The sequence below is a fragment of the Chiloscyllium plagiosum genome, unplaced genomic scaffold, assembly GCF_037043375.1.
Source record: "Chiloscyllium plagiosum isolate Xiang-an unplaced genomic scaffold, Cpla_swu_hap1 HiC_scaffold_26, whole genome shotgun sequence".
Classification (NCBI taxonomy): domain Eukaryota; kingdom Metazoa; phylum Chordata; class Chondrichthyes; order Orectolobiformes; family Hemiscylliidae; genus Chiloscyllium; species Chiloscyllium plagiosum.
Window position 1 is genome coordinate 7,778,017 of NW_028270164.1, and position 26,541 is coordinate 7,804,557.

Sequence of the window (26,541 nt, forward strand, 5' to 3'; positions counted from 1 at the left end):
TTTCTAAATGTTTATCTGACGTCTGCTTACTATATAAGACTGTCAATTTTTTTAAAAACTGCATCCATGCGAGATGTTTTGTTCACTTAGAATAAAGAAATGTGGAATACAGTGTCTGTTGCATGTACTATCAAGGGACCACGTTGTGGTAGTTTCTAAAACGTACTTCTACAATAATTGTAATGCAAGTGGCTATAGTATCAAAAACTGAATTACAGGTAGTTCTGCTATTACACGTAGTTGCATTCCTGTGCAACACTGCTACACAAAACTCATGCAATATAAATACGCTTAAAGTATTGGCAATGAAATCACTTTATATCCAACATTCACTTTAAAAGTTTGCATTTTAAAAAAATTATTCCCCAATTCATCAATTATGTTACAGCCAAATCATGTTGAGGAATGGGTGTTATAGAAGAACGACCTGTATGCACAAAAATGTTTACTCCTGTCTCTTTATTTGTAGATGCCAGACTACAGCCCATGATTTACTTCTGATGAGTATTACATAATGATGTAGATTAAGGACATTAATTCAGTTAAATCTGAATAAATGCATTTCTAAAGAATATGAGTAGGTAATAATTGTGCAATGCAATCTGACAACAGACTTTCAAAATTTGAAATACTTTGGGGGAAGTATCTGGAAACAGCTATTTGGGACAAAATTTGTAGTCATGTTGGGAAAAGGTGTGTTGATTAGCACGAGTCCACATGCATTCCTAATGGGGAAATCATGTTTCACTGACTTGCTTGAATTTTTTGAAGAGGGAGCAGTCTCTATGTCGGTAACTCTAGTAATGTAGTATACGTGAATTTCCAGAAGGTATTTGACACAATGCCACATAACAACAGATTTGAGGAAAGTTGTAGGACATGGCTTAAGAGGGACAGTAGCAACATTAATGCAAATTTGGCTGAATGCCATGAAACAACGTAATGGTCAATGGGTATGTTTCGGCTGAAGGAAGAACTGTAGTAGAGTTCCCGAGAGATTGGTATTGGCAGCCTTGCTTTCTCTGATGTATGTTAATGATGTGGTTCCTGGTGCGCTGGGTAATTTTAAAGTTTTCAGTTTCACAAAACTTGAAAGAATCTGAGGAGGATGGTGTGGTACTTTGGTTGGAAGAACATTGGGAGACAGTACAAAATAGCGGATACATTTCTAAAATGATTGCATTAACCGAGTGACCTGGTGTATCGGTGTACGGATTGTTGAAATGGCTGGACAGATGTAGAGAGCAGTTTATTAATAGGGGCATAAAGGGGGTGATGCTGAACTTTCTTAAGACTCTTGATAAACCCCAGATGGAGTATTGTGTACAGTTGTGCGCACACATTATGCTTAGATTAGATTCCCTTTGACCTTCCGAAGAGTAATCCACCCAGACCCATTTCCCTCTGACTAATGCACCTAACACTATATAGGCAATTTAGCATGGCCAATTCACCTGACCTGCACATCTTTGGACTGTGGAAGGAAACCGGAGCAGCCAGAGGAAACCCACGCAGACACTGGGAGAATGTGCAAACTCCACACAGACAGTTGCCCAAGGCTGGAATCGAACCTGGGACCCTGGTGCTGTGAGCCAGCAGTGCTAACCACTGAGCCACTGTGGCCCCCTATAGGAAAAAATGTGAAATTATTTGAGAGTGCAGAAATGATTTGCAAGTATGGTTTGAGAACGGTGGCACAGTGGTTAGTACTGCTACCTCACAGTGCCAGAGACTCTGTTTCAATTCCCACCTCAGGCAACTGTGTGGAGTTTGAACATTCTCCCTGTGTCTGTGTGGGTTTCCTCCAGGTACTCCGGTTTCTTCCCACAGTCCAAAAATGTGCAGGTTAGGTGAATTGGCCATGCTAAATTGTCCATAGTGTTAGGTGAAGGGGTAAATGTAAGGGAATGGGTCTGGGTGGGTTGCTCTTCGGAGGGAGGGTCAGTGTGGACTTGTTGGGCCGAAGAGCCTGTTTCCACACTAAGTAATCTAAATGAGAAACTTTTTAGTTAAGAGGATAGTTTTAAAAGACTGTCCTCTTAGGAGAAAGAGGACTCCTAAGGAGATTATAGAGGTTTTCAAAATCATGAGCAGGCTAGACAGAGTAGCTACTGCAGAAAATACGGAGATATGGCATTGAGGGTGAGTTGGAGGTTTGGATTAGGAATTGGCTGGATGGAAGAAGACAGAGGGTAGTAGTTGATGGCAAAGTTTCTTCATGGAGTGCCGTCACTAGCGGTGTTCCGCAAGGATCTGTTTTGGGACCATTGTTGTTTGTCATTGTTATAAATAACCTGGAAGAGGGGTTAGAAGGTTGGGTGAGCAAGTTTGCGGATGATACGAAAGTCGGAGGAGTTGTTGACCGTGAGGAAGGATGTGGCAGGTTACAGCAGGATATAGAGAAGCTGCAGAGCTGGGCAGAAAGGTGGCAAATGGAATTCAATGTAGCTAAGTGTGAGGTGATTCACTTTGGGAAGAATAACAAAAAGATGGGGTACTGGGCTAATGGTCGGATACTTGGTAGTGTGGATGAGCAGAGGGATCTTGGTGTCCATGTACACAGATCTCTGAAAGTTGCCACCCAGGTAAATAGTGCGGTGAGGAAGGCATATGGCGTACTGGCTTTTATTGGTAGAGGAATTGAGTTCCGGAGTCCTGAGGTCATGATGCAGTTGTATAAGACTCTGGTGCGGCCGCATCTGGAATATTGTGTGCAGTTTTGGTCGCCATACTATAGGAAGGATGTGGAGGCACTGGAACGGGTGCAGAGGAGGTTTACCAGGATGTTGCCTGGTATGGAAGGAAGATCGTATGAGGAAAGACTGAGACACTTGGGGCTGTTTTCATTAGAGAAAAGAAGGTTTAGGGGTGACTTGATTGAGGTGTACAAGATGATTAGGGGGTTAGATAGGGTTGACAGTGTGAACCTTTTCCCGCGTATGGAGTCGGGTATTACAAGGGGGCATAGCTTTAAATTAAGGGGGGGTAGATATAGGACTGAAGTTAGGGGTAGGTTCTTCACTCAGCGAGTCGTAAGTTCATGGAATGCCCTGCCAGTAGCAGTGGTGGACTCTCCCTCTTTATGGGCATTTAAGCGGGCATTGGATAGGTATATGGAGGATAGTGGGTTAGTATAGGTTAGGTGGGCTTGGATCGGCGCAACATCGAGGGCCAAAGGGCCTGTACTGCGCTGTATTCTTCTTCTATGTTCTATGTTCTAAAAGCTGTTCATGCTCGTAAAAGGACCAAGAACAAGAGAGCACTTAAATTGGTGTAGAAAAGGAGTGAGGGGAATGTGACAGCAAGCAGTTAGGGTATGGTATGCATTGCCTGGAAATGTAGTGGATGCACCTTTGCTAAAGGCATTCAAGAGGGAATTGGATGATACTTGGATAGAAACTGTGTAATAGTATGGAAGCAAAAGCAGGAAATGGGCACAAAGTAATGATCATTTGGACAGCTGATGGAGGAACAATGGGCTCCTTCTGTTTGTAACTATTCTGTGAATCAATGACTTGCTGCTTATCCTTGCAAATCATCTAGACAAAAGCTGAAAAATTACATCTTGAGTTTCGTAAATAGTCTTATTTAAAATATATTAAGATGGTCTGGTATCTGCTTTAATTTACTTCAAAAACTTAGTAAAGATTTATGTTTTCTAATTTGTGAGAAGGCACCTATGTTTGGTTTTAAGCAATAGATGCAATGCAATTAAAAGGCATTGAAGGCTGATTTGATTAAGCTGTAATTGTCATGAATTTGCATTTTTTTTATGTTTGTGAAATAAATACCACAGCCAAAAGTCAGTTGATTTAGAAACTGCCTTTTTGTTACTGTTGGTAAGTACAATTCTGCCCACTACACCAGTTTTGGTCAGTTAACATATCAACTCATATTTTGCATTAGTGGATAGATATGGCTGTACACTGATTTTCTAGATTTGTTTACTCTGTTATCGAGGAAGCCAATAGTGATAGAAAAAAGAAAGTATTTGCTGTGCATTTTTCAAAGTAATCCTCCAGATTTCATTACACACTCCTCTTTTCTAGAAAAAGTTATGCATGTTTGTTGCACCCCTGTAACAAATTGAGTTAAATACAGCACTGATAGAGATTTAATAATATGAAAACAAGGATCATACAGAAAATAGTACACAATAAATATGCCTCATACAGTCTAGTGCATGTTAATTTTCTGATGTTGCTCTGTAAAACTATTTGTTTCCCCTCCCTTCTTCTGATTATTCACATGAACACACTAAACTGAGAATTTAAAAAAAAACTTCTATATTTCAATTACACTTAGAGGTCAGTGACTGTGGAGCCACAAAAATGGGAGTGGTTGCATATCTTGCTGCTGTGTGGAGTGTATAATGAATAGGAGGAAGCCCTGGGCTGAGCTTTCTTTGTTTTGTTTACTGGCAGTTTTTTTCAGGAAGTGCTAAGCAGCAAATCGATGTCATGGCCAGTTTAAAAAAAATAATGATGGGAAGCACTAATGAATCATTAATCTGAATAAAATGAGTTTATTTTCCCAAACAGTGGCACAGTTAAAAGATTGATTTATCTGCAAATTTGGAACATTCATTCATTCTCTCTTTTTACTCCTCATCTCTTCCTTCCCTCCCACCGCCCCCCCATTGTTTTTGCTCTCTCTCATTGTGGAGGAGTGAAGTTTCCAAGCCGCACGCATTCCCCAATGAGCTGTGCAAATTGAGCTTGGTCTTATTCTCACCCAAATCTTTTCATTGTCCTTTTTACTGTACACGGATTAAGGCTGTAACGCTCTAACCTTCAAGTTATTTTAATTTACAGTAGTTTTCTTAAGTTAGTGTTCAGGTTTTTAATTTGTGCCTTAGTTTTCACTTGTCTAGTGAGGGAGTTAAGTTAGTCATTAAAGTTAAAGAATAGAATAGTAATGAGACTAAATTTGCATCTTGATCCAAGAAAAGCTAATTGTAAAATTTTCTATTAGAGACAATAGAATACGAAGCCAAAAAACTATCATGTGACCTACGCACGGATCAGTAAAACCTGGTGCATAGACACAGTAAGTGCAGAAGTTGACTGGCATATTGACCTTTTTTATTTTGAGAACATTTGTTAGATTGAGAAAGTAAGGATATCATATTTCATAGTATTGAACCTTGATCAAATGCTCATCAAGCATGCTGCATTCAATTTTAACACTAATCCTACAAGGCTGTCAATATATTGAGAGGATGTGTTAGTATTAAAGTTTTATGATATTCAAGACCAGATTGTAAAAGATTGCTTTGTATTCCCTTGAATTTTGATAATTGAGGATAATTTAAATTAGATTCAATTCCCTACAGTGTGGAAACAGGCCCTTCGGCCCAACTAGTCCACACCAGTTCTCCGAAGAGTAACCCACTCAGACCCATTGCCCCTAACTAATGCACCTAACTCTACGGGCAATTTAGCATGACCAATTCACCTAACCTGCGCACCTTTGGACTGTGGGAGGAAACCGGAGCACCCGAAGGAAGCCCACGCAGACACTGAGAATATGCAAACGCCACACAGACAGTCGCCCAAGGCTGGAATCGAACCGGAGTCCCTGGTGCTGTGAGGCAGCAGCACTAACCACTGAGCCACCGTGCCGTCCCACGGTCTTTAAATGGTAATGGGAATCGATCCGTTACCTAGACAAACTATTTCCTCCAGATTCAATATAATGTAACAATCAGAGCTGTGAAATCAGAAAGCATGTCTTTCTCACAAAACATAGTGGAAATGTTGCTCCCTTATTCAAGGGGAGTAGAGACAGCCCTGGTAATTATGGACCAGTGAGCCTTATTTCAGTTGTAGATAAAGAATTGGAAAAGGTTATAAGAGAGAATTTATAATCCTAGAGGAATAAGTTGATAGGGATAATCAACACGGTTTTGTGAAGGGTAGGTCAAGCCTCACAAATCTTAATGAGTTCTTTTGAGAAGGTGACCAAACAAGTGGATGAGGGCGAAGTGGTTGATGTGGTGTATATGGATTTCAGTAAGGCGTTTGATAAGGTTTCCCCATGGTAGGCTATTGCACAAAATACAGAGGCATGGGATTGAGGGTGATTTGGCGGTTTGGATCAGAAATTGGCAAGCTGAAAGACAAGCTGGTAGTTGATGGGAAATGTTCAGTTACTCGTGGTTTACTGCAAGGATCTGTTTTGGGGCCACTACTGTTGGTCATTTTTATAAATGAACTAGATGAGGGCATAGTAGAATGGGTTAGAAAACTTGCGGATGGTGCTAAGGTCGGTGGAGTTGTTGATAGTGGTGAAGGATGTTGCAGGTTACAGAGAGACATATATAAGCTGCAGAGCTGGGCTGAGAGGTGGCAAATGGAGTTTAATGTGGAAAAGTATGAGGTGATTCACTTGGAAAGGAGTAACAGGAATGCAGAGTACTGAACTAATGGTAAGATTCTTGATAGTGTAGAGGACCAGAGAGATCTTTGTGTCCTTGTACATAGATCCCTGAGAGTTGTCATCCAGGTTGATAAGGTTGTTAAGAAGGCATATAGTGCGTTAGCTTTTATTAGGACAGGGATTGAGTTTTGCAGCCACAAGGTCATGCTGCAGCTGTACAAAACTCTGGTGCGGTCACACTTGGAGTATTCCGCACAGTTCTGGTCACCGCATTACAGGAAGGATGTGGAAGCTTTGGAAAGGGTTCAGAGGAGATTTACTAGGATGTTGCCTGGTATTGAGGAAAGGAGAAAGTGAGGTCTGCAGATGCCGGAGATCAGAGCTGGAAATGTGTTGCTGGAAAAGCGCAGCAGGTCAGGCAGCATCCAGGGAACAGGAGAGTCGACGTTTTGGGCATAAGCCCTTCTTCAGGAATGAGGAAAGTTTGTCCAGCAGGCTAAGATAAAAGGTAGGGAGGAGGGACTTGGGGGAGGGGCGTCGGAAATGTGATAGGTGGAAAGAGGTCAAGGTGAGGGTGATAGGTCAGACTGGGGTGGGGGCGGAGAGGTCGGGAAGAAGATCTCGGGTTAGGAAGGCGGTGCTGAATTTGATGGATTTGACTGAGACAGGGTGGGGGGAGGGGAAATGAGGAAACTGGTGAAATCCGAGTTCATCCCTTGTGGTTGGAGGGTTCCTAGCCGGAAGATGAGGCGTTCTTCCTCCAACCGTCGTTCTGTTGTGGTCTGACGATGGAGGAGTCCAAAGACCTGCATATCCTTGGTGGAGTGGGAGGGGGAATTGAAATGTTGAGCTACAGGGTGGTTGGGTTGGTTGGTCCGGGTGTCCCAGAGGTGTTCTCTGAAACGCTCCGCAAGTAGCCGGCCTGTCTCCCCAATATAGAGGAGGCCACATCGGGTGCAGAGGATGCAATAGATGATATGTGTGGAGGTGCAGGTGAATCTGTGGCGGATATGGAAGTTTCCTTTGGGGCCTTGGAGGGAGGTGAGGGGGGAGGTGTGGGCGCAAGTCTTGCACCTCCTGCGGTTGCAGGGGAAGGTGCCGGGAGTGGAGGTTGGGTTGGTGGGGGGTGTGGATCTGACGAGGGAGTCACGGAGGGAGTGGTCTTTACGGAATGCTGATAGGGGAGGGGAGGGGAGGGAAATATATCCTTGGTGGTGGGGTCTGTTTGGAGGTAGCGGAAATGACGGCGGATGATGCGCTGTACATGGAGATTGGTGGGGTGGTAGGTGAGGACCAGTGGGGTTCTGTCCTGGTGGCGGTTGGAGGGGCGGGGTTCAAGGGCGGAGGAGCGGGAAGTGGAAGAGATGCGGTGGAGGGCATTGTCGACCACGTCGGGGGGGAAATTGCGGTCCTTGAAGAAGGAGGCCATCTGGGTTGTGCGTTTTTGGAACTGGTCCTCCTGGGAGCAGATGCGGCGGAGTCAAAGGAATTGGGAGAATGGGATGGCGTTTTTACAGGGGGCAGGATGGGAGAAGGTGTAGTCCAGGTAGCTGTGGGAGTCGGTCGGTTTGTAGTAGATGTCCGTGTTGATTCGGTCGCCTGAGATAGAAATAGAAAGGTCGAGGAAGGGGAGGGAGGAATCTGAGACTGTCCAGGTGAATTTGAGGTCGGGGTGGAAGGTGTTGGTGAAGTGGATGAACTGTTCAACTTCCTCGTGGGAGCACGAGGCAGCGCCGATACAGTCATCGATGTAGCGGAGGAAAAGGTGGGGGGTGGGGCCAGTGTAGTTGCGGAAGATGGATTGTTCCACATATCCTACGAAGAGGCAGGCATAGCTGGGGCCCATGCGGGTGCCCATGGCTACTCCTTTCGTTTGGAGGAAGTGGGAGGATAGGAAAGAGAAGTTGTTCAGGGTGAGGACCAGTTTAGTCAGTCGAAGGTCTTGCAAGGAAAGGCTGAGGGATGTGAGACTTTTTGTGAGTGAAGAAGGTTGCGAGGTGACTTAATTGAGACATATAAGGTAATCAGAGGGTTAGATAGGGTGGACAGCGAGAGCCTTTTTCCTTAGACAGTGATGGCTAGCACAAGGGGGCGTAGCCATAAATTGAGGGATGATAGACATAGGACAGATATCAGAGGTAGTTTCTTTACTCAGAGTAGTAGGGGCGTGGAACGCACTGCCTGCAACAGTAGTAGATTCACCAACTTTAAGGGCATTTAAATGGTCATTGGATAAACATATGGATGAAAATGGAATAGTATAGGATAGATAAGCTTCAGATTGGTTCCACAGATTGGCGCAACATCAGCTGAAGGGCATGTACTGCGCTGTAATGTTCTATGTTCTAAATGTGGGACTTTAGTTCACGTCAGACTCGTCGTCCTCCAAAAGCTTATGAATGGTGAGTAAAATAATATTCCCAAAATTGAGGTGGATGAATTTTTGATGGATACAAATATTCAGGTGTAATTTAGTGGCAGCAAAATGGAGTTGAACTGATAGTCATTAAAGCTCTGATTCGTCAGTGCTGGAGAGGCTGAATGGTTTGCTCCTGTCCCTATCTTTGTATGATTTCCACCATTTAGAAATTAATATTATTTTCATTCGGGGATGTGGGCATCACTGACTGGGCCAGCATTTATTGCCCATCCCTAACTGCCCAGGAGAAGAGCTGCCTTTTGAACTGCTGTAGAACACTCTCAAACCTGTTGGCAATGGCATTACAGGATTTTGGCCCAGTAACAGTAGAAGAAATAGTGATTATAATTTCAAGTTTAATTTCATTTTCATTTCCTTATAAAATAGGATGGTCTGGTGGCTCAGTGGTTAGCACTCCTGCCTTGCAGTGCCAGGGGCCCAGGTTCAATTCCAGTCGTGGGTGACTGTCGAGTTTGCAAGTTCACCCTGTATCTGTGTGGGTTTCCACCAGGTGGACTGGTTTCCTCCCACAGTCCAAAGATGTGCAGGTTTGGCTTACCCACTGTTCAGAGGGTAGGTGCAGACTTGATAGGCTGGATAACCTCTTTACACACTCCAGGGATTCTGATTCTATGAAGTCAGAATGGTGAGTGACTTAGAGGGGAACTTGCAGGAATAGTGTTCTGCTGTCTGCAGTTCTTTTCCTTCTGATGGTAGTCGTCAAGGGTTTGCAAGATGATGTGTAAGGTACCTTCGTGAATTTCTGCAGTGTATCTTGTAGATGGGTCTTGTATTCTTGAGATTCAATGAGATTCCCCCCTCATCCTTCTATGCTCCAAGTATAGACCTTGATTCCACAACCGTTTCTCATAAGACCAAGCTCTCTGTCCCTGGAATCATTCTTGTAACCTACCTCTGGACCTCTCCAATGCCACTATATTCTTCCATAGATATAGGAGCCAAAACTGCTTGCAATATTCCAAATGCAGTCTGACCAGAGCCTTGTGCAGCTTCAGCAGTACGTCCTTCCACTTGTGTTCTAGCCCCCTCAAAATGAATGCTTAGGTAGCATTTGCCTTCCTAACTGTGAAATTAACCTGAATGTTAATTATAAGAGAATCCTGAACTCAGACTCCCAAGTCCACTTGTGCTTCAGATTTCCAAAGTCTTTCCTCATTTACAAAAGTCTCCCTTTCCTGCCAAAGTGCATAACCTAACACTTTCCCACATTGTATTCCATCTGCTTCTTTGCCCACTCTCCTCGCCTGTCCAAGTCCTGATGCAGCCACCCTACCTCCTCAAAACTACCTGTCCCTCCACTTATCTTTGTGTCCTTCATCCAGATCATCAATGTATAGTGTGAATTATTGTGATCCTAACACACCCCATTGGAACTCTGCTAGTCATGAGCTGCCATCCTGTAAGACACCTTTATCCCAACTCTTTGCCTTCTGCCTGTCAGCCAATCCAGTATCCATGGCATTACCTTGCCCCTAACACCAAGGACTGTTGTCTTTTTAACAGCCTTCTGTGCACTGTCAAAGGCTTTCTTGAAAATCCAAATAGGCCATGTCCATTGGCTGTCCTTTTTCCAACTTGCTTGTTACTTCCTTAAATAATTCTAACAGATTTGCCAAGGAACAGAGCTTGACAACAGAGCTGATTCAGCCCTATTTTAACATGCACATCCAAGTACCCTGCAATCTCATCCTTAATAGTGGACTCTGTAATCTTGCTGACGACGAAGGTCAGGCTAACCAGCTTATAATTTCCCATCTTCTGCATCCCTCCCTCCCTTAAACAGGGGTGTTACATTAATCATTTTCCAGTTCTCTGGAACCCTCCATGACTCCAGTGATTCCTGAAAGATCACCACCAATCTCCACAGATAACATCCCAGGATTCTGATGATGATATCATTTGGTCCTGGTTATTTACCTTCAGAGCTGAAAATGTGTTGCTGGAAAAGCGCAGCAGGTCAGGCAGCATCCAGGGAACAGGAGAATCGACGTTTCGGGCATAAGCCCTTCTTCAGGAATGAGGAAAGTTTGTCCAGCAGGCTAAGATAAAAGGTAGGGAGGAGGGACTTGGGGGAGGGGCATCGGAAATGTGATATGTGGAAAGAGGTCAAGGTGAGGGTGATAGGTCAGACTGGGGTGGGGACGGAGAGGTCAGGAAGAAGATTGCAGGTTAGGAAGGCGGTGCTGAATTCGATGGATTTGACTGAGACAAGGTGGGGGGAGGGGAAATGAGGAAACTGGTGAAATCTGAGTTCATCCCCTGTGGTTGGAGGGTTCCTAGGCGGAAGATGAGGCGTTCTTCCTCCAACCGTCGTTTCGCTGTGGTCTGGCGATGGAGGAGTCCAAAGACCTGCATATCCTTGGTGGAGTGGGAGGGGGAGTTGAAGTGTTGAGCCACAGGGTGGTTGGGTTGGTTGGTCCGGGTGTCCCAGAGGTGTTCTCTGAAACGCTCCGCAAGTAGGCGGCCTCTCTCCCCAATATAGAGGAGGCCACATCGGGTGCAGAGGATGCAATTGATGATGTGTGTGGAGGTGCGGATGAATCTGTGGCGGATATGGAAGTTTCCTTTGGGGCCTTGGAGGGAGGTGAGGGGGGAGGTGTGGGCGCAAGTCTTGCACCTCCTGCGTTTGCAGGGGAAGGTGCCAGGAGTGGAGGTTGGGTTGGTGGGGGGTGTGGATCGGAGGGAGTGGTCTTTACGGAATGCTGATAGGGGAGGGGAGGGGAGGTAAATATATCCTTGGTGGTGGGGTCCGTTTGGAGGTTTACCTTCAGACCTTGCAGCTTCTCCTGCACCTTATACTTAGTGATGTCTGCTCGGCTCACTTCTGCTGCATGACTCTGTTGTAGGTCTGGAATGCTACCAGTGTCTTTCACTGTGAAGACTAATGTAAAGTATCTATTCATTTCCTTCACCATTTCTTTGTTCCCCAGAACTGCTACTCCAAGCTCATTTTTCAGCAGGCCAATCTCCACTCTTGCCTGCCTCTTACCTTTTAAAGATTTCTTTTTTAAAAAAGTTTGCAATCGTATTTATATTACTAGCTAGCATACCCTCACATTTCATCTCCTTTCCCCAACCCCCTTTTTTTTTTAATTGTCTTCTGGTTTTTAAAGGCTTCCTAATTGTATGGCTTCCCACTAATCATCACATCATATGCTTTTTCTTTTGCTTTTATGCTGTCCCTAACTTTCCTTATCAGCCAGGTTAGCCTTGCATTCCCCTTAGTATGTTGGTTCTTCCTTGGGATGAATTTCTGCTGAGCCTCCTGAATTACCCTTGGAAACTCCAACCATTTCTTCTTCAATGTCTTCCCTGTTCGGCTCCCTTTCCGATCAATTCTGATCAGCTCCTCCCTCATGTCTTTGTAGTTGCCTTTGCTCCATTGTAACACTGTTACATTTGATTCAAGCTTGTCCCTCTCAGAATTCACCTTCCAATATATCAAATTATGGGCACTGCCCCAAAGGGATTCCTTCACCTTAAGCTACCTAATCAGATTTGCCGCACATTACCAAATTCAGAATTGCCTGTTTCCTCGTGGGCTTTACTACAAACTGCTCCAAAAAAACACCTCATACATTCCACAACTTCCTTTTCTTGGGATCTGCTGCCAACCTGATTTTTCCCAATGCACCTGCATATTTAAGACCAGATGATTATTGTAAAGTGGCAAACTTTTTATTAACTGGCATCCAGGAAGCCAGGAGTGTGCTAGTTGTTCAAATATTCTGGTTGATTAAGGGGTCTGTATAATCAATGTAAAGAATAAAAGCTAAGAGCATTGAGTGTAGAAGTTGGGAGCTAATGTTCCGGCTATACAGGGCATTGGTTAAGCCATTTTTGTAATATTGTGTGCAATTCTGGTTACAGTGCAATAGGAAAGATGTTGTGAAACTTGAAAGAGTTCAGAAAAGATTTACAAGGATGTTGCCAGGATTGTAGGGTTTGAGTTATAGGGAGAGGTTGAATAGGCTGGGGCTGTTTTCCCTGGAGCATCAGAGGCTGAGGGATGACCTTATAGAGGTTTATAAAATCATGAGGGGTATGGATAGGGTAAATAGACCAGGTCTATCTGGGGTGGAGGAATCCAAAACTAGAGGGCATAGGTTTCGGGTGAGAAGAAAAATTTAAAAGGGGCCTAAAGGGCAATTTTTTCACCCAGAGGGTGATGCGTGTACGGAACCAAAGGAAGTGGTGGAGGCTGATACAGTTCCAACATTTAAAAGGCATCTGGATGTGTAAATAAATAGGAAGGGTTTAGAAGGAAATGGGCCAAGTGCTGGAAAATGAGACTACATTAGGTTAGGATATCTGGTTGACATGGACTAGTTGGACCGAAGGGTCTGTTTCTGTGCTGTATATCTCTGACTCTAAATAATAAAACATGATATAAGGGGTATACACCACTGTTCTCCTTTATTTACAGCACAAATCACCTAAATGATTATTTAACTTTGACTTAAATAAAAAACTTAGCAGCACAGAGCCTTCTCATTCTCACTGTCAGTTTATCACTATCACTAGTGCTGGTTCAGAAGGTAAAAACAATGACTGCCTGGTTCAGAAGGTGCCTGTTTAAAACAGCTTATGGTAGTGTATGTCTTGGCTGCCTTTTCTACTTCCTGATTTATTTTCTGCCCCACATCCGAACTACTGCTAGGAGGTCTGTACATAATTCCCATCAGGATCTTTTCTTCCTTTTGCAGTTCCTTGACTCAATCCACACAGATTCGAGGAGAAAGTGAGGTCTGCAGATGCTGGAGATCAGAGTCCTAAAGATGTACAGCATAGAAACAGACCCTTCGGTCCAACCCGTCCATGCCAACCAGATATCCCAACCCAGTATAGTCCCACCTGCCAGCACCCGGCCCATATTCCTCCAAACCCTTCCTATTCATATACCCATCCAAACACATCTTAAATGTTGCAATTGTACCAGCCTTCACCACTTCCTCTGGCAGCTCATTCCATACATGCACCACCCTCTGCGTGAAAAAGTTCCCCCTTACCTCTCTTTTATATCTTTCCCCTCTCACCCTAAACCTATGCCCTTTAGTTCTGGACTCCCCGACTCCAGGAAAAAGACTTTGCCTATTTATCCTGTCCATGCCCCTCATAATTTTGTAAACCTCTATAAGGTCATCCCTCAGCCTCCGAAGCTCCAGGGAAAACAGCCCCAGCCTGTTCAGCCTCTCCCTACAGCTCAAATCCTCCAACCCTGACAACATCCTTGTAAATCTTTTCTGAACCCTTTCAAGTTTCACTACATCTTTCTGATAGGAAGGAGACCAGAATTGCACGTAATATTCCAACAGTGGCCTAACCAATGTCCAGTACAGCCGCAACATGACCTCCCAATTCCTGTACTCAATACTCTGACCAATAAAGGAGGAGAAAGTGAGGACTGCAGATGCTGGAGACCAGAAGAAGGATTCCTGAAGAAGGACTTATGCCCGAAACGTTAATTCTCCTGCTCCTCGGATGCTGCCTGGCCTGCTGTGTTTTTCCAGCACCACATTTTTCAACTCTGACCAATAAAGGAAAGCATACCAAACGTTTCTTCACTATCCTATCTACCTGCGACTCCATTTTCAAGGAGCTATGAACCTGCACTCCAAAGTTTGGTTGTTCAGCAACACTCCCTAGGACCTTACCATTAAGTGTATAAGTCCTGCTAAGATTTGCTTTCCCAAAATGCAGCACCTCACATTTATCTGAATTAAATTCCATCTGCCACTTCTCAGCCCATTGGCCCCATCTGGTCCAGATCCTGTTGTAATCTGAGGTAACCCTCTTCACTGTCCACTACATCTCCAATTTTGGTGTCATCTGCAAGCTTACAAACTATACCTCATTTGCTCGCATCCAAATCATTTATGTAAATGACTAAAAGTAGAGGGCCCAGCACTGATCCTTGTGGCACTCCACTGGTCACAGGCCTCCAGTCTGAAAAACAACCCTCCATCACCACCCTCTGTCTTCTACCTTTGAGCCAGTTCTGTATCCAAATGGCTAGCTCTCCCTTTATTCTATGAAATCTAACCTTGCTAATCAGTCTCCCATGGGGAACCTTGTCAAATGCCTTACTGAAGTCCATATAGATCACATCTACTGCTCTGCCCTCATCAATCCTCTTTGTTACTTGTTCAAAAAACTCAAGTTTGTGAGCCATGAATTCCCACGCACAAAACCATGTTGACTGTCCCTAATCAGTCCTTGCCTTTCCAAATACATGTACGTCCTGTCCCTCAGGATTCCCTCCAACAACTTGTCTACCATCGAGGTCAGGCTCACCGGTCTATAGTTCCCTGGCTTGTCCTTACCACCCTTCTTAAACAGTGGCACCACGTTAGCCAACCTCCAGTCTTCCGGCATCTCACCTGTGACTATCGATGATACAAATATCTCAGCAAGAGGCCCAGCAATCACTTCTCTCGCTTCCCACAGAGTTCTCGGGTACACCTGATCAGGTACTGGGGATTTATCCACCTTTAACCGTTTCAAGACATCCAGCACTTCCTCCTCTGTAATATGGACATTTTGCAAGATGTCACCATCTATTTCCCTACAGTCTTTATCTTCCATATCCTTTTCCACAGTAAATACTGATGCAAAATACTCATTTAGTATCTCCTCCCTTTTCTGCGGCTCCACGGAAAGGCCGCAGAGTCGAGAGTGTGGAGCTGAAAAAGCACAGCACGTCATGCAGCATCCAAGGAGCAGGAGGATCGACGTTTCGGGCGACAGCCCTTCTTCAGGAATGAGGCTGGAAGCCTCGGGAGTGGAGAGATAAATGCACCTTCCAACCCTATATTGGTTCTCGCTGTCTATTTTTGTTTTCATTTTACAGGGCAACCCATCCCATCTGCCTGCCCTTTCAATAGCAAGCCAGGTACCATCAGGATGTGGAGAAGGTGACATTTCAATTATAACCCTTCAGCATCTGAAATGTCGACGTCTCCACCTCCTGATGCAGCCTGATTTGCTGCGTTCTTCCAGCTTCCACCTGTCTACTTTGGATTCCAGCATCTGCAGTTTTTTTTGTCTCTGCCCTTTCAAAAGGGCATAGAACCTTGGATATTGGATTCCCAATCCAGATTCCTGGTATAGCATGCCTCAAGATGCCTATAATATCATATCCAACAATTTCAAATCTACTTTACAAGTTCATTTATTTTGTTTCGTATAGTCTGCAAATTTAAGTAGAACATCTTCCGTCCTGCACTGACTGCCCCCTTCATATGGTTGTCCCCTTTATTTATATATATAATATATCCGTACATAAGCGCGCGCGCACATGCAGACGCATTCATATGTGCATATCCCATCCCATCGAAATAGCTCCCTCCTTCTCCAAGTGGGAAATGTCCTATAAATACAAACACATTTCTCCCCCAGCAATCTTTTCAGCCCTTTGTTTACCTCTTTACTCATGTTGACGTTGTGCCAATCAGCTTGTGGCCTAGGTCATAATCTGGAGATTAACAACTATTTGGTTCTGTTTTTTAACTTAAACCTGCTAACTGCTCATATTCACTCAGCTTTTACTCTATCTACAACATTATTTGTGGAATCACTTAGTTCTGACTTGAAATAGCAAAAGCAGCAAATATTAAGTCAAAACCTTGGAAAGTACATAATTCATCCATTTACGAACTGGCTCAATTTTGATTTTATTTTTTTGGGTGATATCAGTTGGATTTTCCATCCTTAGAAATGTGCAGTGGGGTTCTCCTGCACTTCAGTTGAATAATAAATTGGTCAGAATTTAGTACCTCAACTAGAGGTTTCCCAATTTGGCGCTTACCTGTTATCATGCTTACTTTGTTAGACTCCATTAAGTTCTGACTATTGTGTTTTAGGTGATGTAATGTTTCTTGCAAAATAATGCCTTCCTTCGGGGCGGCATGGTGGCTCAGTGGTTAGCACTGCTGCCTCATCGTGCCAGGGACCCGGGTTCAATTCCTGCCTTGGGCAACTGCCTGTGTGGACTTTGCACATTCTCCCCGTGTCTGCGTGGGTTTCCTCCAGGTGCTCCGGTTTCCTCCTACAGTCCAAAGATGTGCAGGTTAGGTGAATTGGCCATACTAAATTGCCCGTAGTGTTCGGTGCATTAGTTAGGGGAATGTGTCTGGGTGGGTTGCTCTCTGGAGGGTCGGTGTGGACTTGTTGGGCCGAAGGGCCTGTTTCCACACTATAGGGAATCGAATCTAAAAAAAATCTTTTAAGTTCGTACTAGCAATGCAAATGAAGATTTGTTACTTTTTTTAAACTGCAAGACTATTATATTTGTTTTTATGCTAGATTTAGCGCCACCAGAATCTTCAGTAAAAAGAAAATGATGAATCTTGATGAAAGCAGGATAGATTTATGACAGAACCTCAACGTGAAGGAAGTGACAAGTTGGCTTTAGTTCAATGCCACGCAAATATTCTCAACAAAGAACAATTCATGCCTGCCCTTTTTCTGTGGTTGCTGCTGATATTTTGCCATAAATGCATAACTCACTTGACAGGAAATCTGGATTTCTGTATTGTCTAAGTAAAAGTAGTGCTAATTTGTATCTCAGTCTATTGATTAATTTATTCACTGATTTAATTGAATATAAGATCTATTAGACATCAAATTAAACATGCTAAGTCTGGAAGATGCTTGGCATCAAGTAAGCTGAATTCCTTGGCATTAAGCATCAGATAACTGAAAAAATATGTTATGCATGGTTCAGCAATTTATATTGAAGTGCATCATTTTGATTATGAGCGCATGTTGTTGGAAAGAATGAGAATAGGCTGAATGCTTCAGAATTCTGCGCTGCTTGGAATGATCCTAAAAATCCATTATGGAAAACACATTCCCTGCCTAAACCAAATATTTCCTATGCAAGATCACTTGCTACTGACTCTGAAAGGTGAACAAATGAAAATCATGATTTGCAGTTTTTCTCATTTTCATATTTTCTCTTGTCCTTGTAGTTACATTAATTGGAATAAGGGCAATGACATTAGAGTTCATGCCTATATGCATTTTCTTTGAAAGTTGAAACAAATAGATTGTTTCTGTGAATGTTAATAAAATATATCCTCCTTTTGATTTAGCTTCACTATCAATAATATTTGATGGTAAGTTGTAGAGGATACCCTATAGATCTAACGATGGCACTTGTAGGTTCTAAATGAAATTGGATATATATTTGAAAGTGATGAATTTGGAGAACCACCGAGTTAAAGCTGGAGAATGGGACTGGCTGGGTAGATCTTTTGGGGAGTCGTACAGACACAATGAGCCAAATAGCTGCCTCCTATACTGTAAAATTCTATGCTTTAATCAGTTAATAAAGAAAAATACTACAGATGCTGGAAATCTGAAACAGACGCAGCAGATTTGGCAGCATGTGCAGAGAGAGAAACAAGAGTTAATGTTTTGAGTTTGGTATGACTTCTTCAGAAGTTTTGAAGATAAGCCATACCAGATTTGAAGTGTTGACTGTATGTCTTTCTCCACAAATGCTGCCAGACTGGCAGAGCTTTTGCAGCATTTTCGATATTTGTTTGCGCTTTCTCTTACTATTTTTATTTAAACATAAAAGCTAGCATTCAGAATGGGGGATTTGGAAAAGTTGCCTCAATTGTGATGCATGCAGTAGGAAGAACAAGTTGGTTGGTTGATGACCACTGACTGTAATTGCAATTTATTCCCCCAATGGGATCAGTATTCCAGGTGGTTATGAGCTAGAGTGAAAATGTTTGTTGCTGGCTGAAATTCACTATGAAGTGCAAATTTCTGGCTCATTAGCTTTCCTTCATTATTTATGGCTCTGTAATTGTGCCCATCGGAATTTGTATGGATTTTGTTTGACCTGGAATGTTACGATGTTTTTAAGTTTGGCTGATGAAAGAATGCATTTTTTAAAAAGCCTTAACCATTATCGAATTCCAGTAGCTATTACTTTATAAAGCATTGCTTAAACTTTTAGGATTTTTTTTCCACTTCAGCACCATCTAACAATTCTACACATGCAAAGTGCTGAATGTTTGGAATTATTGGCATAAATCTGTTGTCAAGATTAGAGTAGTGCTGGAAAAGCACAGCAGGTCAGTCAGCATCCGAGGAACAGGAAAATCGATGTTTTGGGCAAAAGCCCTTCATCAGGAATAAATGTGTTGTGTAGAATCTGCTGTTTATCTTTTCATCATTTAGACATTTACTGCAGAGCTATAACTGGGTACTGTGAAAATTGCTCCTCAATATTGTGGAGCAGTTGCTGCAGCACTAGGAACCACATCTTTTGTGCATTTGCTATCCCTGTGCTAAGTAAGTTTAAACACTCAGCACACCTTGACCAAATAAATTGGCAACAACAGAATACCAAATGCTCACATTGTCCTCTGAAATGACAAGCTTGTCATCAGAATGATCTAAATCAGTTTCAACAAAGATTTGACCCCAAACCCCTCTTCTCTTCCCCAGAAACATGCCAAGTGTTACAAGTGTTTTCTATATCTAGATTTGTAGTGACTGCAATATTTAGCATTTTTAATAATTAAAGCCAACAAAGTGTGCTCCATGTACAACATTGGCAGGTAATGCCGATCCACAATTATGTAATATAAATATAATGAATATGACACTAGCCCAACCAGATAGGAACTGCCATTATTAGAAGTCTGCTGAATGGTATTTTAATTGTTTTGGGGTGAATAAGTAACATAGGTGCCATCAGAATTCCAGTGGTGATTCTGATTGCAACAAGTAGTGGGGAGAAAGCAGTAAGGAAACTTGGCTGAGAATTTTAGATGGTGACTACATGCACAAATTAAAATTCTGTATATGTTGGGAACAAATACAGGTTGGTTATCATTTATTTGCATGTTCAAAAATTGAAAAGACGTTGAAAACTTGAAGGCCTTTTCGAAAGCAGACCCCAACAGACCTGTCAAAACAGATTTCTGGCCCTTTTAGGGGAAAAAATCTTCACTCGCCCCAGATACACTCCAATGGATCTAAAAGGTGAAGCCGTTCTTCCTAAAGGCCTGAACCCGGTTACCTAAAGGGTCTGTTCAGGTCTTTTTGAAAGTAGTTTCATTTTCAGCTACATTCGGGCAGGTTCGGGCCAAGTCAAGTTTTGACCAAAGGGACATGAACTGATCTGTAAGTAGTTAGACCTATCTGAAAACCAAAAGTATCCTTTATCCAAGAAACAGCTGGCCCCGAGATTTTTTTGATGTAGGAATCGTGACTTGTACTCTGTAGGAATCAAATAGTTTAAACTAAAAATGAAACATGGTGCAAATTTGGACCTATTTATTTCTGATTCAACTCCCCTGATAATGATAGGATTTGAGATAATACTTGCAATTGAGGAATATATGTAAAACCTTTTTTTTTATATAAAAAAAAGGAAGAACAAACAAAAAAGAACCACATTTACTTCTGGGACTATCAATCAATGAATGATGACTTCAACCAACTCAAATCTGATGAAAGCAAGTGTCAATTAAGTGCTGCCTGACTTGTTACACCTGCCACTGCAGTGCTCTATCATGGTAAAAGCAATGTTCCTCACAGTAAATGTCCTGACCTTTCTCTTCAGAAGATTGCGACCATTCTTCCAGCTCTTCAGCATTCATCACATCCCCTCTCTGCCTGCTCTAATTATGCAGCACCTGACATGCAAAGATCCCGTGGCACCCTTTGCCTAGAATTTGTAAGGTTCCCCCAAATCATTTCAAGCATCATTAATCTCACTTTCGGGAAGCTTATCATACGTTCCACAATGGCCTGGATGGAAGAATAAACTGCCTTGTGTCTACACTCACCTTAGTAAAGGATTGCAAGATTTGAGTTGTTTCCCAGAAACTATAGTGTAAGGCATCCGGCTTTAAAATGAACTAGGAATCTGAAAGCTATCAAAGATGTAGGTATTGTGGCAGCTTCCAGAGTACTGAGGCACGGACCTCTAAGTTTTGATACTGATGATCACAGATGACTTGACTGAATGGAGCCCTTTTCTGTTAACAAAGTAAGCCGTCTTATAATATAGCACTGTCAGTGCACAGTGTGTGCAGAATTTAACCTGGAAGAAGCCAGCTGTGTTAGCAAACCCTACTACCCAAGCTGCAGCGCAGACCTTGTCACAGAGGAGCAGGATGCACAAGTTGAATTGGTAACATCTTTGATATATCAATAAACAGTGGTTACATGTTGGCCATTAGGCCTGCTTGTCCTTCCAGATATTTTTATTAAATTCAAATTTTACCATCTGCCACGGTGAGATTCAAGTACACGTCCACAGAAGGAAAGATATAAAAGAGACCTAAGGGGCAACCTTTTCACACACAGGGTGGTACGCGTATGGAATGAGCTGCCAGAGGATGTGGTGGAGGCTGGTACAATTGCAACATTTAAGTGGCATTTGGATGGGTATATGAATAGGAAGGGTTTGGAGGGATATGGGCCGGGTGCTGGCAGGTGGGACTAGATTGTGTTGGGATATCTGGTCGGCATGGACAGGTTGGACTGAATGGTCTGTTTCCATGCTGTACACCTCTATGACTCTATGAGAACATTAACCAGGGGTTTCAAATTGCTAGTTCAGTGGCATTACCACTACACGACTGCCTTCACGTGTGCTGCCTCCAATCCCCATAATTGACATGGTGAGTGTCTGGAACAGACTACAAGTAGCGGAAGCAAGCACAATTTTGTCATTTAAGGTACACGTGGTACATGGATGGCATAGGTATGGAGGGATATGGATGAAAAGCAGGCAAGCAGGACCAATTTAAATTGTAAAAACTGAAAAATGTTGGGCCGAAGGGTCTGTTTCCATACTATACACCTCGATGACTCTATGACTTGCCCGTCACAGCAATTGCCTCAGTAAAATCCATCCCTTTCGTGCACAAATGCCCCAGGACTGACTCTGGCCATTGCCCCCACCAGCTGACTTAGAAGGACAACCTTGACAGATGAGTGACCAGGCCCTTGACAGATCTGTTTGCATCTCCTCAAGTGACCTGCTGTTAATATCTGGACTTGTTGCCCTGGACCTCGTTGCAAGACACACCATGGCCCATTCCTTGGACCGTAATGATAGGGAAACCCTAAACGTGATCTCGGTAAATGGGCCACTGGCCATCTTCGGGACTGAGAGACTAAACCTTTGACTAACTGTGGCAACACCCTGATGATTCGCTTCACCTTAACAGAAGGCTATTCCCCTTCGACATATGTATATGGCCACTTGGTTGAAGTGCACTGTGCTTGATGTGTAAGCTGTTGGCACATGGTGCAAGTCTGACATTTTGATGTAGCACAGTACCATACATTGCAAGTCCACTCCCTTAAATGATCATTTTTGGCAAACGTCACAGTCTGGCTGGCTTTGTGTCTGCATAAAAGGCAAGGGAAAGCAGAAATGCCGTGAGCATGTAAATAGGTACAGTCAGTGAATGCAAAGAAAGCAAGCTAGGAGCCCTGAGATACACTTGTTCTCACGCATGACATGTTCCTGTTCCTCCCATGCAGACATGTCAATGAGCTCCAAACTGCAGTATTAACATGGTGAACTATTGTATGAGAGTTTGAAATGTGCCATTGTGATGTGCTGAGACTGGTGCTTTGGAGCAGTGAGCTGGGGAGGCAGTCAGTACCCACGAAGAGTACTCTGAGGTGTTGGAAATACTGGCTAACCAGCAAGTTGCAGCTCACTGATATTTACTTACGCTTGTTGTGACTGTCGCCATCTAGTTTCCCTCTATTGCCTGGGAAAATGGAAACTTGCGAATAAAGTGGAGGTGGACAGTGTAGGGTGGGGGGGGGGGGGAAGTGTTGAGGCTGGTATAGATATTCTTGGAAAAGGCAGACAGCAGATTCCTCTTTGATTTTTATGTTTACCTTTGAATGTTATTTTTCAAATTAATCTGGTAGCATATGTTCATTTGAAATAGGATTAAATTAAGGATCAAACTAGTATTTTATGTTCTAAAAACCCCTGGGTTTTATTACAGGCTCAGCACAGAGATCGTTTCATCCAAGAGCGCTATGGAAAATATGACATCAGTGACCCATTCCTTGCTCTACAAAGGGATTCTGAGTCAATCAGGGGTGGAAACTGTGGAGACAAGCAGCCTGTGTGCACCAACCCACTATCTGTGCTCAAAGTGGTAATGACACAATGCAAGAAGATGCAGGAACGAATGGTATCCCAGTTGGCTGCTGCAGAGAGCAGACACCGAAAGGTATTGCTTAAAAAAAGATATTGCATGCTATCTTATTTTGTGATTATGCTAATTTTGAGGGAGCAATTTTGGACTAAAATTAAGCAACCTACTCTTTTAAGAAATCCAGCACAGAAACTGCTGCAGAATTGCTCCTTCTGTGTTGTAGATTTTTATGATTCTATTTCACATCTTGTAGAATTATTTGGAGGTAAGTTAGCACATTTGGCTGCAAGACTGATTTGCGATATGTTGAGACATCTACATTGTGAGTTCAGTTCTCAAACCAATGGTCCTACCTTTTCAACTCATCTGAGGTTAAACCACTATTATTTCTTCCTCTCCTGGCATCCCCACCAGTACCCCTCCACTGACACACTCATTCATTTGGCTGAACTAGTCCTCCCCCTCAGTTTCTCATTTTGAATCCTCCCACTTCTTCCAGGCGAAAGGGGTAGCCATGGGCATCTGCATGGGCCCCAGCTATGCTTGTCTCTTTGTCGGTTACATGGGACAGTCCATCTTCCGCAGTTACACCGGCACCATTCCCCAGCTTTTTCCTTCGCTACATTGACTGTATCAGTGCCACCTCATGCTCCCACACGGAGGCTGAACAGTTCAGCAACTACAACACATTCCAACCCAACCTTAAATTCACCTGGACCATCTCAGACAACTTCCTCCCCTTCCTGGACCTCTCCATCTCCATCAATGGTGACCAATTCAACACTGACATCTTCGACAAACCCATCCGACTCCCACAGCTGGACTACACCTCCTCCAACCCTGCCTCCTGTAAAAATGCTATCCCTTATTCCTAATTCCTCCATCTCCGCTACATCTGCTCCCAGGAGGATCATTCCATCACAGAACACACCAGATGGCCGCCTCCTTCAAAGACTGCAAGATCCCCTCCCACATGGTCGATGATGCCCTCCAGTGCATCATACCCACTTCCCACACCTCTGCCCTCGAACTCCACCCTCCAACCACGACAGGGACAGATACCCCCGGTCCTCACCTTCCACTCCACCAACCTCCAAATATATCGCATCACCCTCCACTATTTCTGTCACCTACAAATGGACCCCACTACCAGAGATATATATTGCCCTCCCCATCCCATCGCTTTCCGTAAAGACCATTCCCTCCATGACTCTCTTGTCAGGTCCATGCCACCCACCAACCGACCTTCCTCTGCCACCGCATGAAGTGCAAAAACTGTTCCCTCACCTCTGTCCGAGGCCCCAAAGGAGCCTTCCACATCCATTAGAGTTTAACCTGCACTTTCACATATGTCACTTACTGTACCTGTTGTTCCTGATGCGATCTCCTCTACATTGGGGACTGCTTTGAAGAACATCTTCAGGATGCCTGCACCAACCAACCGCACCACCCTATGGCCAAACACTTCAACTCTGCCTCCCACTCTGCCAAGGCCATGCAGGCCTTGGGCCTCCACCATCGCCACACCCTAATCACCCAACGCCTGGAGGAAGAACGCCTCATCTTCCACCTTGGGACCCTCCAACCACACAGCATCAATGTGGACTTCAGCAATTTCCTCATTTTCCCCCCCCCGATCTTTTCCCAGTTCCAACTCTGCATCGCCTTCATGACCTGTCCTACCTGTCCATCTTCCTTCCCACGTCTCCGCTCCACTCTCCTCTCTGACCTATCACCTTTACCCTCCCCTCCACCTACCTATCTCACACTCAGCTACATTGTTCCCCACCACTCCACCCCCCCCCTCCCATTTATTTCTCCAACCCTCAGCACACAAGTCTCTTTCCTTATGTTGGATTCTTGCTCGAAATGTCGATTCGCCTGTTTCTTGGATGCTGCCTGGCCTCCTATCCTTTTCCAGCACCATATTCTTGACTCTGATCTCCAGCATCTGCAGTCCTCACTTTCTCCTCCTCAAACCACTACCAGTCATGTCCCTCTAATAAAAGAGCAGCCTTGTGGTCCTTTGGGACTGTGATGACTTTACTGTCGTTATGTATTGTTCACACAATGTTGGTGTTGCTGTCTGGGCCAGATTCCTAGTTGACCTCCAAGGTGCTGGTGAGTTGCCTTCTTGAACCACTAAAGTTTGTGTGGTGTAGGTATAATGTGATGGTACAAATAGACTTTCAAGATTTGACCCAACACCAGTGAAGGAATGGCAATACATCATTCTGAATTAGAACTATATGGATTGGAGAGGTTCTGAGGGTAATATGTTCCCATGTATCTGCTGGCGTTGTTCTTATTAGTAGAGTTCCTGGGTTTGGAAGATACTGTTGAAGGATGCTTGGTAAAAATTAAACAAGTTGGCCCGGATGCTATTGAGTGCTGCAGTGTTGTTGAAGCTGGAATTTTAGGACTGGTGGAGAAATGAACAGCTCACCCATTTTTAAGAGTATTGCTAAGACACTCTTTTATTTAACACTTAATTCTAGTCAGGCGCTCTGAATCAGCCAGTTTATTCTACAAAAAAAACCCCAAAGAACTGTGGATGCTGGAAATCAGAAATAAAAACAAGTTGTTGGAGAAACTCCGGAGGTTCAGCAGCATCTGTGGAGAGAAAGTAGAGTTAATGTTTCAGGACAAATGACCCCACCCCTCTTCAGTGTTTTCTACATTTTAGCTTTCTTGTCTATGCTGCAGAAAGTAGATCCAAAACAATGTTTTCCTGACTTTCTATGGAAAAAGGTTGATTTTTAACCGCATGATCACAGAGCTGGCACATGGACACCAGGGTCTCAATGCCAGTATGGCATTTCTAAAGATAAGTTTGTTATAATTTTTCTTTCCTTTCTGTGAAAATGCCCAACATAGTCACAAATATCCATGGAATACCAAGATACCACGTTGAAGCTCTGGAATCAGTATGGAGTCAAAACTTGAATTCCCTGTTATACAATGGAGACTGGTCCACCACCTTTGGTGTCTTTCTTGGCCTCAGGATATCCCAAAATGATTTACGGCAATGAAGAACTTCTGAATTGTTTTCATTTCTGTAAAATAGAAAGAGAAAGTGAATTTCCAACACACACATTCTACACTTTTTAATATTGTTAAAGGAGCACTCCAGGAAGTGTGTCCCACAGTAAGCATTACAGTGAAGGAGTCTGAGGAGAGTGTCTGGCAATTAGCATCACAGTGAAGCAGCCGGGGAAGTGTCCTGCAGCTGCATGCAGTGAAGCAGTCTGCCTAAAAGTGCATTGTGCAGGAATGGTCTCTCCAAAGAAAGTAGCAACAGCCAAATTAATTGCATTGTTTGGCACTGCCTTATGGAAGAGGAGGAATCTGTGATAAACTATTATGTTCCTACAAATGAGACTCTGATAATATTTTGCCTCCTAGTTGCTGGGGTCCAAGGATGACTCTGAGCAGCTAGAGGAAATTCTGGAAGATAAACTGGCAGCGTGGGTTGGTACCTGGGACTTCGATATTGTGGCCATTACGGAGACGTGGATAGAGCAAGGACAGAAATGGCTGTTGCAGGTTCCAGGA

At 43.6% G+C, this 26,541-nt stretch overlaps 1 protein-coding gene across 3 annotated transcripts in view; it reads left to right on the forward strand.

Moving 5' to 3' along the window:
- The window catches only part of cttnbp2nlb (CTTNBP2 N-terminal like b), a 108,836-nt gene that overhangs the window by 54,154 nt on the left and 28,141 nt on the right, over positions 1-26,541 (forward strand). For all 3 annotated transcript variants that reach the window (XM_043716376.2, XM_043716377.2, XM_087973449.1), the window contains exon 3: positions 22,831-23,061. In XM_043716376.2, the coding sequence (XP_043572311.1) occupies positions 22,831-23,061 (231 nt within the window). The remainder of the gene's footprint in view (positions 1-22,830; positions 23,062-26,541) is intronic.